The sequence below is a fragment of the Pipistrellus kuhlii genome, unplaced genomic scaffold (genome assembly GCF_014108245.1).
Source record: "Pipistrellus kuhlii isolate mPipKuh1 unplaced genomic scaffold, mPipKuh1.p scaffold_m20_p_9, whole genome shotgun sequence".
NCBI classification, from domain to species: Eukaryota; Metazoa; Chordata; class Mammalia; order Chiroptera; family Vespertilionidae; genus Pipistrellus; species Pipistrellus kuhlii.
Genome location: NW_023425595.1, coordinates 36500688 through 36514226, shown reverse-complemented (window position 1 = coordinate 36514226; position 13539 = coordinate 36500688). Strand labels below are relative to the sequence as shown.

At 48.9% G+C, this 13539-nt stretch overlaps 1 protein-coding gene across 1 annotated transcript; it reads right to left on the bottom strand.

Moving 5' to 3' along the window:
* Positions 1–829: 829 nt before the first annotated feature.
* Positions 830–4306, bottom strand: LOC118712787 (thyroid hormone responsive). The gene is made up of 2 exons (XM_036426900.2): positions 3599–4306; positions 830–1273 (listed from the first exon to the last, which is right to left on the bottom strand). The coding sequence occupies exon 1, from the start codon at positions 4066–4068 to the stop codon at positions 3622–3624; it is 447 nt and encodes a 148-aa protein (XP_036282793.1). The 5' UTR covers positions 4069–4306; the 3' UTR covers positions 830–1273; positions 3599–3621.
* Positions 4307–13539: the final 9233 nt, after the last annotated feature.

Sequence of the window (13539 nt, the reverse complement as noted above, 5' to 3'; positions counted from 1 at the left end):
GCTGAGAGCCCTGCGCCGCCACCACCAGGAGCAGCTCACAGGCCGGGGGGAGGGAACGAGAGGTGCACCTCCTGGTGACTGGTTGGTTGGTCATTCTGGCATTCTAGCCACTGGCCTTTTATAATCTAGATTAGTTTTTGGGGATTAATAAAATTGTTTCTTTCCATGTGATGTCAAAGTAGGTGGCATGTGATTATAAGCGTGGTTTCTGGGTAAAATTAGATGAGTTCCATCTCTGTTCTCAAGTGCCTCTTGTTGAATATAAAACCATGACTAAGGAAGTACTTCAGAGTTAATAATGTACAAATACAAGGCACTATATTTTAACTAGGCCTGGTGCACAAAATTCAAGCACCGGTAGGGTCCCTCAGTTTGGCCTGCACCCTCTCACAATCTGGGACCCCTCGGGGGATGTTTGGCTAATGGTTTAGGTCCAACATCCCCTGCGGGATGTAGCAGTATGCGAAGCAGCTGGTGGGAGAGGCTTCCAGCACCACAGATGCACTCACCAGCCTGGCTTCTGGCTGAGCAATGCTCCCGCTGTGGGAGCACCCTGACCACCAGGGGGCAGCTCCTGTGTCAGTGCGCATCATAGTGACCTATGTCATAACAGTCGCTTAGGCTTTTATATATATAGATGGTTTATGTACTAAATAGGCTCATAGTTCACCTGTGCTTGGCAGGAACAAAAGTGAACCACTCAATCCAAGGGACTCTGCTACCTCTTAGTTCTGGAGTGTAAAAAACAAAGGCTAGAGCAAATACAGAAATATAGGTGTGGTGGGGGTGGGGGAATGAGTATAAATAACAGCACTTATATGCCAGGTACTTTTGATTCTATTTTGTTTAATTTCTAGACTAACCTTGTGAGGTAAGCAATACTATCCCCATTTATAGGTGGTGAAATTTAGATTCCAATGGATTAAATAACTTGCCAAAGATCACACAGTGAATTGCTAAGAATTGGTCAAATGCTAAAACCTATGTTCCTACCATGACACACCGTCTAAATATCATCTATCCCCTCCCGATCCACGGATCACTATCCCATGCTGGTAAGCGGAGAGAGGGAGAGTTGTAAAGAGCAGCAAGCATCCTAAAGGTGACCCGGTGACGAGTCACGAATTGGTGCCCAAAGGGAGGTAGTGAAGCATCCCAGAAAACCACGTCGCCTCACTTCCAGTGCAGGTCTAGTCTTTCTGCTCTCATCGCTAGGGCTCTTGAACTGCTCCGAGTCCTCATTATAGAGTCTGCCTTCTCTCGATAAAGGGATCTGTGGAATTCAGAAATATTAAAAAACCAAGTCAGTGTAAAACCACATCACTGAGGTACTGTCACGTTCCTCCTGAATAAGAAAAATAATGAAAAAGCTCAATGATGTTGCTGTAGGAGACGCCTGCAATATCATAGCCCTGTAAGAAGAATCATGTTATCAGAGCTGCAATAACTTCATTGTACCAAAAGGGAAACTGCAATGCAGAAAAGTAAGTTAGCCCTGGCTGGTGCGGCTCGGTTGGAGCATTGTCCTGGAATGTAACAGGTTCGATTCCCAGTCAGAGCACATACCCAGGTTGTAGTTCAGGTCTCTGACAGAACATGTACAGGAGGCAACCAATTGATGTTTCTGTCACATCAATGTTTCTCTATTCCTCTCTTTCTAAAAATCAAAACATACCTTCAGGCGAGGAATAAAAAAATTTAAATAAAGAATCTGTCCAGTGTGGTTGAGCATTGACCTATGAACCCAGAGGTCACAGTTCAATTTCAATCAGGGCACATGCCCAGGTTTCGAGTTCGATCCCCAGTGTGAGGTATGCAAGAAGTAGCTGATCAATGATTCTCTCTCATCATTGATGTTTCTCTCTCCCTCTCCCTTCCTCTTTTTTTTTTTTTTTTTTTTTTTTTTGTAAAGAGAGAGAAAAGAAAGGTAAGTCATACAGAGCCAGGACCAGAGCCCAGGTTTTTTAACTTCTGTTATGCCACAAAAATCAGTAGTGTTGCGGGGAACTGCTTCTCTTGTCTGTGAAGCAGTTTGGGGTTGATCAAAGAGTGAATGTTCTACTCACGCAGTTCCCCCCTCCTCCCCCTCCCCCAGTTCCCACCTCCAGCCCAGGCTGCAGAATTCCATGGCGCTAAGGAAATTCACTAGCTCAGAGGAAAGGACTTAGACGCCAGTTAGGCCAGGGCTCATTTGCATCTCAGCTGTGACATTTCCTGAATAACCTTGGGCTCCTTTTACTTCTCAGGCCTCCGAGCTTTTTCATCTGTGAAAGGGGATGCTAATTCTATTAGATAATATACAAGTGATTTTAACCTATAAAACTATTCAAGTTTGTTGTTGTTTTCGCTACCACTGTTACAATTCAGTGAAGAAACTGAAGCCCAGAAAGCAGAGGCCTCACAGCTCATTAGTGGTGGAACTAGAACTTGACTCCGAGCTGTTGACCCAATTCAGTTATATTCAAGAACCTCTGAAAGGCAACCTAGGGAGCCTTGAGAGGAGAGAGAAGCTAGGCTGAAGTTCTGATTTGGGTTTGAGGTAGTGGAGGAAAGAATGGCTGAGGAAATACCTGCGCAGAGCTCACCATAGACTGTGTTCAGGTCCCTGTTCCATCCTCATCATTGCAGGTGGCCTCTAGGCAAATTATGAAGATAGCACATCTGGCCACAATCGATCGGGTGTGGTAAAAAGAACACTCAGCTCAAACTTGGGGCCAGTCTTGCTTTTGTCCTCTTTCTAGGTGACTTTTAGTGAGTCGCTTCACCTCTGGCTTTCATTTCCTTACCAGTAACACGGGGATAGAAATCCGCCCCACCTACCTCCATCGTGGTTTTGAGATTCCCATAGACATGAACAAGGTTCATCACCAGGGAAGCCAGTTTGTGGGAGCAGGGCTGGCAGGTGGCCCAGGATGAAAGCTGGCAGGTGGTGTGGCCAAGTTTCTCCCCATCTACCCAGGAGTGGCCCACCCATAACTGTCTCAAGTCCACTTCCTGTCACCGAGTGCCTTCACCTGCTTGTCTAGCTCGCTGCTCACCCACACCTCATAACCCCAACCCTTCTGTGCACAGACATACGGGCTCGGACTCCAACACATATGTCCTCACAACAGAGCATCCCAACAGGCATGCCTGCACAGGTAGCAGTCCTGTAGCTTTCCGTTGGCTGGCTGCACCCCGGTCAGGTGCAGGAATATTGTGAGCAGCCTTACCTATCGCCCCTACGTGACATAATTTTTCCTGCTCTGTGACCTTAAAAAATATCAGGTACATAGAATTCACACATGGAATTCACAATTTACCTGCGTAAATACCCATACTTACTAACAAATGTGCACGTGCATAAACACATGCATACATCAGGTATGCACTCACAGGTCACTTTTCTCTCTGTCTCCATAGCAGTCACTCCATTACTCACCAGTTCTGGGTCAGAAGGACAGTAAGGTAGTCCTGGCCTTGGGCCTTCCCAGGTGATGTTCCCAGAACCCTGAAGTGGGTCTGAGACCCCCTCCCACGGGGTTGCACCACTGCTCCCCATGCTCCCCTGGAATGTCCCTCCGTGGACCCTGACACCCGCTAGCATGGCCACCATTACCTTCCCTAGCGTCCGTCCGAGGCTTAAATGGCCTGTCCCGTTATCTCCTGGTACGTCCTCGTCACCTCCTGGGCTTTCAAGGTAAGGTGGGTGAGGATGTGATGAAGGCTGGAGAAGTGCAGGTGGAACTGGGCCTCTAGGTCCAGCTGCCCCAAGAGCTCCTCACCCTCTTCCGTCTCTGCAGCTTCATTCTCAGCCTCATGGGCTCCACCACCTGCCATCTTGCCCTGCCCCTCCTTCCGGGGCAGCAGCCCGTGCTCCACATCCACGCGGATGGCCTTGAGCATGGTGAAGTAGTTGTAGAGACTGGGGGCTCCAGCCTGGGCCTCACCCCCGTGCGCACTTGGCTGCAGGTCCCGCAGAAGGCTGGGGAACATCACCACCTGCTCCATGTTCTGCACCACGGCCGAGTACCGGTCCATGACGGTCAGCAGGCAGTTCTTGGGGTAGCGCGGGGTGAGCACCTGCATGGTCACGTTCTCTGGCACCCGGAGTCCGGCAGACTGCCCAGCACTGCTTCTACGCTGTTATCTTTCACGCCTGGGAGGGATGACAGTTTGACAGGACGCCAGGGCCCACCTGGTGGGTCAAAAAACACACAGCTCTGTTTTAGGCCAATCCCAGTGCTTGGGCCCCAGTGCCTGTATTAGACGATCTATCCGCCCAGGGACTGACCTGCCAGCCTTCTGCATGTCATTTCACCACTCCTGACCGCCTGGGGGAAAGCCTGGCTCCTCCTCCTCTGTCAGCTCATGGGGCCAGTTACAGGGACGCTTTGCTCTTTGGCAACGAGTGCGTTGACCTCAGGGCAGTCACTGATTCCTTCGGGTCACCACCCGAGACCAACTGGCTCTTGCTGCCCATTTAGAGCAGCCTCCTAAAGCTCAGCTCCCTTCTTCAACCTGGGGTGTGCAGGCTGTGACATGAACGAGGAGGGGAGTGGACATTAAAGAAAGCGCTTGGGGAAAGGGAGAGGACGAGGGGGAGGGGCAAAGAGCACTGAAATGGGAACCAGAAGCCCAGTCCTGCAGTTTCCTAGTGTGTTTTGGTTTTTCTTTATTCAATGCACTTATTCAGCATCTACTCTGCATTCATTTCTGCACTAAACCCTTTCACAAAGTTATCTCATTTAATCTTCACCACAACCCTACGATATTTCACCTTCCTGTTTAACAGTAAGAATGCTGAGGTGTAGCCAAAACCGGTTTGGCTCAGTGGATAGAGCGTCGGCCTGCGGACTGAAAGGTCCCAGGTTCGATTCCCGTCAAGGGCATGTACCTTGGTTTCGGGCACATCCCCAGTGGAGGGTGTGCAAGAGGCAGCTGATTGATGATTCTCTCTCATCGATGTTTCTAACTCTCTCTCCCTGTCTCTTCCTCTCTGTAAAAAATTAATAAAAATATATATTTTTTAAAAAGAATGCAGAGGTGTAGATTGCTAAAAGAGCCCGCCCATGGTCCTGTTGGAGCTGGGATTCCAGCCCAGGACCACCTCTCTCCCACCTCCGGTGAGTGCCCTAGATCACGTGAGGTTGAACGAGTTGCACTCTGTAGTCACTGGGTCTGTATCTTTATCTGTAAATTCGGGGTAGTGTGGTGAGGATCGGACAAAACAAAGCTAAAGTGAATGCTCTGTAAGCCACAAAGCACAGTCCCTGATGTATTATCTGGGCGGAATCTAGGTTGATGCTCAGGTCCCTCCCAACTCTCATCTGCAATCCCATGCGTTACAGTGCTTCCTCTTTACCGCTGGCCTAGTCCTTTGGCCAAAGTCTTGGACGATAATCATTCTTTTCACGGACACATTATCACAGTTACCAAACTGCACCTGTTATACTTACTCAGGAGAGAATTAGGAAAACGAGGCCAAGAGGGAGGCTCAAAGTTGCACTGCAAGCTTGTGTCAGAGTCAGAGTTCTGGTCCGGCCACCTGCTCACAGCACCGCCTCAGGTGGACCGATCTCTAGGTACTTTCAGCTCAGCAGGAGAGGAGAGAAGCGGAGAGCCCAGGGAAGGGAATGTGTCTCACCTAAGTGACTTTTTTTTTTTTTAATATATTTTTATTGATTTTGTACAGAGAGGAAGGGAGAGAGATAGAGAGTTAGAAACATCGATGAGACAGAGTCATCAATCAGCTGCCTCTTGCACACCCCCTACTGGGGATATGCCCACAACCAAGGTACATGCCCTTGACCAGAATCGAACCCGGGACTGTCAGCCCCCAAGCCCATGCTCTATCCATTGAGCCAAACCGGTTTCGGCTCACCTAAGTGACTCTTAAAAAAAACAAAACAACATATATATATATATGTATATATATATATATATATACACACACACACACACACACACACACACACACACATATATATATATATTTCAGAAGGGAAGGGAGAGGGAAAGAGAGATAGAAACATCAATGATGAGAGAGAATCGTTGATCTGCTGCCTCCTGCATGCCCCACACTGGGGACCAAGCCCACAACCCAGCATGTGCCCTTGACCAGTCCACAGGCTGACACTCTATCCACTGAGCTAAATGAGCCAGGGTTCACCTAAGCGACTCTTACTCTCTCCCCATGGCAGGAGCCCCTTTGCATCCCTAGGACTGACAATTACCCACTCGCCTACTTCCTTCCACGCCTGTGGCCTGAGAGCTGAGAAAATTCATCTTTACGTTGAACTGAATTCTACCTCCCATTAGTCCCTCCCCATTAAGTTATAATATTCACCCCACCCCCAAATCACTGGTCTTAACTATTTCACACAATGCCCATCCTCTAACTCACTCAGTGCCCACAACACGAGGCAGAAAAACAAAAGTGTATCCCTTTCAGATAAGGAAACGGAGACCCAGAATAGGGGAGGTCGTGGCCCACGGTCTCAGAGGCGAGAGAGGGAGGCCCAGCCCAGCTCTCTGGGCCTCAGAGGATAGCAGATGCCCCACTCGCCAAGCCAAGCGCCCTTTGTGGGCTGGCTGTGTACACAGCTGCAGGTGACCTGGGGTCATTCTGCATTGGGACAGTTGGCTCTGCCTCTTCAGAACAGAGAGGGCAGCCAGGTTCAGGCACCTGCTGTGAAGGGCAGAGCTTCCAATTTAACCCTTTCTGTACTGCAGGTTATGGGGTGGGACAGAGAGTCCGGCCAGCTCTTCCTCCCTCTGGCTGTGTGGCCCTGGGCTAGTCACGCTCCTCTCTGAACCTCAGCTTCCTCCTATGTCCTAATAACAATCATTGATCACTAGTCTAAGCAAAGTACTTGGAACAACCCTTCCAATAATCATATGTAAATGGTGTTCTCCACTTACAGAGGAGGAAATTGAGGCCTCAGAACACACACTATTAGTTTAAGCCTTAAACTTTGAGGCAAGGAGGAGTTGGGATGAATAATAATTCCTACCCACGGATCATTATGATTTTTGGAGATGATGTTTGTGAAATACCTGGTATATTGCACATAAATATGCACCGTCTCCTGCCACTTCCCCTTTCCTACACTCTGCTTCCCAGTTCATCATTCACTCTTCAGTCCTGGGGCTTGATGCACACATTTCGGTCCTGTTCATATATGTCCTGGCGCCCAGAACTGCAAATACTCAGCAGATTCTGAGCTCCAATGCCCACGGCTGTAAAGTAAAAGGTTTGCAGATCTCTGAAGGGAAGGCCCTTCCAGCCCTGGTTGGGTAACCCCTTCTGAATCCACATGCAGGTCCCTAAGAGCGTTACCCTGCCTCAGTGCTGGCACTTATAACCCAGCCCCATCGTCCCCGACTCAGAACTGGAAAACATGATGTCCCAGTACTGTGCCCAGGGCTGGGAGAGCTGACTTCCCTGCACGTGGCAGCCTCCTTCCTCTTTTACCCAGTGACCGAGAGCCACCCGGGCCCCTATGGACCGCCTCTGCCTCATCTATTCAACAAGAGGCTGAGCTTTGTTAGGGCCTCTCCAGCTGAGCACATGGCCCCTGCACCCCGAGGTGGCACCCCGCCCCTATACTTGCATGCTAAAGCCAGTCTGTTCCCAGACTTGTTGCTGGACTGGCCCAGAAGGATGGAGTGAGTGAGTAAATGGGTGTGTTAGTGAAAGAGGGAGAGTGTGAACAAACTGGTAATTGGGGGGGAGGGTGAGCTGTGTGAGCGAATGAGTGCAGAACTCTCTGGCTGCCCTGGGAAGGAGGAGAGGCCAGGGTGGCCAGCCAATAGTCTACAGAGACTGCCCACAGGTCTACATGGCAGACGGGAGGCCCTGGATAAAATTTTGCCGAATCAGCAGCTGCCAGCCATCTTGGATTAGAAGACAAAGAGCAGGGATCTAAGGGGAGAGGCTTGGCTCAGACAAGTCCTAGGAGTGGGGAGAGGAGGAAGGCAGAAAAGGGAGGTGGGGGCTTCTCGGGGGCTGCTGTGGTGCAGGACCTGGTGGACTCATGTGTCCCTGCTCTCACGTTTCCCCATCCCAGGGTGGGTGGGAGGTTATCTGGTCCAACGGGGCACTGCAGGTGGGAATCCTGGCAATGGGAGGGAGGGAATTAGCAGAAGTGGACTAGACCTCAAGCGGCATTCAGTATCCCCAGTGTTCTCTCCTGCCCTCAGGTGGGGGAAACTGAGGCAGGGGGAGGCATTGGTCCTGGGATGGCTCCGCAGAGCTGCCATGGGCCTCATGCTCAGGGCATCTGCATCGCCCACGTTGGACAAACGTAACTGGCTCCAGATGGACTGGCTTCAAGGCCCCAAGGGCCTGGCCGGGAACACCATGTGAATGTGGTGCAAGGGTTAGGATGGTTATGTCCTGCCCCAGGGCCGCCTGTCTCCAAGCAACCGGGCTGGGCGAGGACCCAGGCAGCTACAGAAGGGACTCAGACAAAGGTTGCAGCAAGTTTTCTAGTTTTAAAAATAAATTTTAGCCCCAGACAGTTTGGCTCAGTGGATAGAGCATTGGCCTGCAGACGGAAGGGTTCGATTCCAGTCAAGGGCACATACCTCAGTTGCATGCTTATCCCCGGCCCTGGTTGGGGAGTGTGAGAGAGACAGCCAATCCATATGTCTCACATCGATGTTTCTCTCTCTCTGTCTCTCCCCCTCCCTTCCACCCTCTTTAAAAATAAATGGAAAAATATCATTGGGTGAGGATTAAAAAAAAGAAGAAATTTATACACACATATCACCTGATATCGATATGAAACGGGCCTCAGGCTGTTTTTCTTCCCATTGTCTCTCCAGTCCTGACTTATTGGGAACACATGGGCTCAAGGGCCAGAAGCTGCCCAGTCCCTGAGCCCCTGGTGGGCCAGGAGGAAGCCCAGAGAAAACAGGACATGGTCCCTGCCATCCAGAACCTGACTCCCTCTGTCACCCAGGGACCTCATGGATTGAGAGCCTACTGTGTGTCTGCCCTGTGCTGGGCCTGGGCCTATCACAGGGCATGAGGCAGACCAGGCACCCAAGTCAGGCAATTCATGTCTAGTGGGAAGAGCTACAACACACAGATGTACAGATGAATACAATAATATCACCCTGTGACACGTACTAGGAAGAAAACAAAGTGAAATAATGCGTTAGAGCCTGCGACTGCCAGTGTGGTCTGCAGACAGGCAGCAGCAAATCACCAGGGCTCAGCAGATGCTCGGGCCCTGCCCAGGACTTTCAGATCAGAAGCTGCATCTCAGCAAGCTCCCCAGGGAATGCTTATGGCCAGGGAGTCAGGAATTCACTCCAAACCAGCGATTATTCTCCCAGGGAAGAATAAATATTTGAGTTGACACCTGAAGGTTCTCTCAGCTCCTGGAAGATCTGTCTTCCAGGCAGCAGAAACAGCCCGTGCTGCAGAACATAAACTGTTCTCCTTAAAGACATACCTAGCTCACCCGGTAACCTCTACCTCTCCAGGACTCAGTGATTCACCTGGAAAATTGAGGAGTTGGACTAAATAGAAACTCTTTTAAGGTTTAAAGAGAAAGAGAAGAGGAGAGGAGAGGAGAGGAGAGGAGAGGAGAGGAGAGGAGAGGAGAGGAGAGGAGAGGAGAGGAGAGGAGAGAAGGGAGGAGAAGGGAGGGGAGGGGAGGGGAGGGGAGGGGAGGAGAGGAGAGAAGAAAAGAAAACGGTGTGAGGTTTGAGGGGCAGGGAACAAAGACAGAGAGTCCAGGCCAGTCAAAAGGAAGAACTTTTTTTATTTTTATTTTTTAATATTTTTTATTTTATTTATTTATTTATTTATTTATTTATTTACTTACTTATTTTTAAATCAATCTTTATTGTTCATATTATTACAAAGGTTCCTCATTTCTTTCCCCCTCCACCAGGTTCCCACCCCACCCTCCGCCCCCTCCCCATCCCCCATTGTCCTCATCCATAGGTGCACAATTTATGTTCAGTCTCTTCCTCCCTCCCTTTCCCCGATAGTAAATCCCTTTTCAGATAGTAAATCTGTTACTTAGCATTTTCTCATATCAATAATACCTCCACATGCCCAATGATACACTTCACACAAAAGACATTTCCAAATAGGTCAACCAGCCTCATCCAGGCCCCACCCAAGGCACTCACAGATCAACACCCCAGCGCTATACTAACTCAACACATCCAGATCTAAGCCTTCATCACTTGATTCAGCAGACCCTCAAGTTCCTGCAAAAGTTTCCAGCCATGTCTGAGAGGTAGCCATGGGGGAGGGGCAGGCGAGGAGTGAGCTGTTCCGGGCCTGGCTGCTCCGGGCCTGGCCTCTGCTGCTCTGGTTCGTTCCACAACCAGCTGCTCCGGGTCTGGCCACTGCCGCTCCCGACCTAGTTGCTCTGGACTTGGCTGTTGCTGCTCCAGGCCTGGCCGCACCCAACCCGGCTGCTCTGGGCCCGGTTGCTCCGGGCCCGGCCGCTCCCAGCCTGGCAGCTGCTGCAAGGAAGAACTTTTAATCTTGCACTCCTGGGTGAGGTTCACCAGTCCTGATGGTAGGGCTGAAAAAGTCATGCTGGGCAGGAGCTAAGGCTCTTTTTTAAAAAAAAAAAATCTTTATTGATTAAGGTATTACATATTTGTCCTCATCCCCCCATTCCCATCCCAAACCCCTCCCCACGCATGTCCCCACCCCCCTGTTGTCGGTGATCACTGGTTAGACTTATATGCATGCATGCATACAAGTCCTTTGGTTGATCTCTCCCCTTTACCCCCACCCTCCCCTACATACCCTCTGAGGTTTGACAGTCTGATTGATGCTTCCCTGTCTCCAGGTCTGTTTTTGTTCACCGGTTTATATTGTTCATTATTTCCCATAGATGAGTGAGATCATATGATACTAGAAATACATAATATAAGAACAGAAAATGAGACAAGCAATAATGATTATGCTGAGAGGCAAATGAATCAGTTTGTAGTGAGTTTCTTTCTGGGTGAACAGTTCTTTTGAGTCCCAATTTCAATGTCATACAGTTCCTTATGTGTACATGTCAGCTATGATATTTCAGTTCTGGATGGTGGACAAATGGTGGTAATGCAGGTATGACCCTCTCTGGTTTGGTCCTGGGTAACCTGCAGCGACGCACAGCTGCTGACTGCTAGTATGGCAAAGCGTCGTCAGGATCTTCCACCTCTAGACTGTTTCTCCTCTGTCTTCATGGCTGGAGCAGTCCTGTCAATTCCTCTCTGTTGCAGAAATCCACATGGTCTTGGAGTTGTTTTCTGAAAATATACAAACATATTCTAGACCAAAAGTTAATAAAGGAATATTTTCTATAAATTTGACTTGGGATCCTTTTTCATTTTTTGCCCAAACCATTTTCCTTTGGCTTGTTGTGTGACACCATGTGTGTTTTTCATGGGTGTCTTACTGTCAGTATTACCAAAGAAAGTTAATTTTCTAAAGTAAAAAATTTCTAGATGTAATTTACTTACAGAATATTTTTCCTTACATGATATTATTCTACTATCCCCCCACCCCCCCCTTTTTTTTAATATTAGGAGGCTTTGGAAATTTTATAATGCACTTGATAACTTTAAAATTTTAATTTTTTACACTAAAATATGATTGCTTTAGGTTCATTGCATGTTATGCAATTTTACCATGAGATGAACTACCAATAAAAGTTTTAGTTAACACTTTAGGAACAGCTTTTTGTCCAGTACAATTAATTGTTCTAGAATATTTGCTTATTTCATTATTTTAATATATTTTATTGATTTTTTACAGAGAGGAAGGGAGAGAGATAGAGAGCTAGAAACGTCGATGAGAGAGAAACATCGATCAGCTGCCTCTTGCACACCCCCTACCGGGGTTGTGCCCACAACCAAGGTACATGCCCCTGATCGGAATCAAAACCGGGACCTTTCAGTCCGCAGACCAATGCTCTACTATTGAGCCAAACTGGTTTCGGCTATTTGCTTATTTCAATTAGCCAATTTAAATTAGTCTGAAAACTTGACTACTATTTTACTGTCAAATTTAATACTCTAACAACAATCTTATTTTACTCTGTAAATATTAGTGGAAAGGATTGTTTGCATTCTTGAGTAGGCCCTGAGCATTCCTAGTGCGAGGCTGGATTTAAATATCAAAAACCTACTTCCCCATACCATGGGCACAAGAGAATTCAAACAAGTCACTGTGTAGAGGGCCCCCTGGGAAGGCACCTGAGCATTCTATATTAGCCCCTCCTGCCCTTTTGGCCAAGAGGGACCCTCTTCTCACAATCCAATTGCTCACAGCTGTTGCCTGAGCTTTCTGTTCATGCCGAGGCTGAAGCCTCAGGGTGGCTGGGACCATGAATCTGTCTCTCGCCCAGTGGGGTGAGCTGGGTCCTCCCTAGAGAGGCACTTTTTAAAAATACAGGTGTTCAGTGAGGGTGGAGGACCATGAGCTGAGGGCGGGTAGGGGTTCCAGGAATGGAGCCAATATCTGTGCCACCGTCTGCCTGGAGCACTGGTCCATCATGGTTCCAGGAAGGGACCAGCGTTTGTATCACCATCTGTCTGGTGCACTAATCTGTTATCTGCATTACCATCTGTTGCATGCATAGGCTTCTAAAATTCCTCTGACCTAACAAAGAAAATAAAATCATCTGAATGGAGAATTTTGAGCATCAAAAGTTAAATGACTGCCCTTGCCAGTTCAGCTCTATAGTTAGAGCATCAGCCCATGAACTGAAGAGTCACGGGCTCGATTCAAGTCAAGGGCACCTACCTGGGTTGCAGGCTCCCTCGACCCCTCCCTCCCCCTAACACACACTCCGCCCTCACCCTCTCAACCTCACCCCCACTGGCATGTGGGAGGCAGCCAATCAATGTGTCTCTCTCACATTGATGCTTTGCTCTGTCTTCCACCACCTCCCCACCCACTGTCTCTAAAAATCAATGGGGGGAAATGTTCTCTGGTGAGGATTAACAACAACAAAAAAGAGTCCAGTGACCAGCTAAGAGAGCTATTTGCAGAGTGTCAGGTCCCCTCTCTGGAGTCCTCAGGTCACCCCAGGAGGTCCAGGCCTTTTCTGTGACTCAGGAATATGGGTATCTCTGGTTTTCTGAGAATCCACTGCAAATTCTGCTGATTCAAAGACTGTGAATAGAGAACCCAGGGAGACCCGGGAAGCTGGCACGTCTTGGGTTCAGCTACTCCTCCCAAATTCCTCCCTGTCCCACCCCTCCCCAAGTTCTGGGAACACTCACCTCCTCTTCCAGCTGAAGCAACAAGCTCCCAGGGCACTCTCGGGGCTCTGGGCTGGCAGAGTTGCAGAGAGAGAGCCCGACATGTCAAAAAAGAGCTTCTCAGTCAGTCAGGAAGGTCTGGACTATTGGAGCTGGGTGTACTCTCGTGACCCTGCGACCCAGTCTCTACTTTACGGATGAGGAAACTTGAGCATACAATGTATATGTCCAATCATGTTTTGTTCATACCCCTGGAAGGACTTCACCCTCCATATGTATCACTGCAAGGCTATGATACTTTAAGATTCTGTGACAAGACTA

Coding starts and splice junctions, on each gene's coding strand:
- LOC118712787 (XM_036426900.2), bottom strand. CDS start 4,068: ATGCAGGTGCTCACCCCGCGCTACCCCAAGAACTGCCTGCTGACCGTC.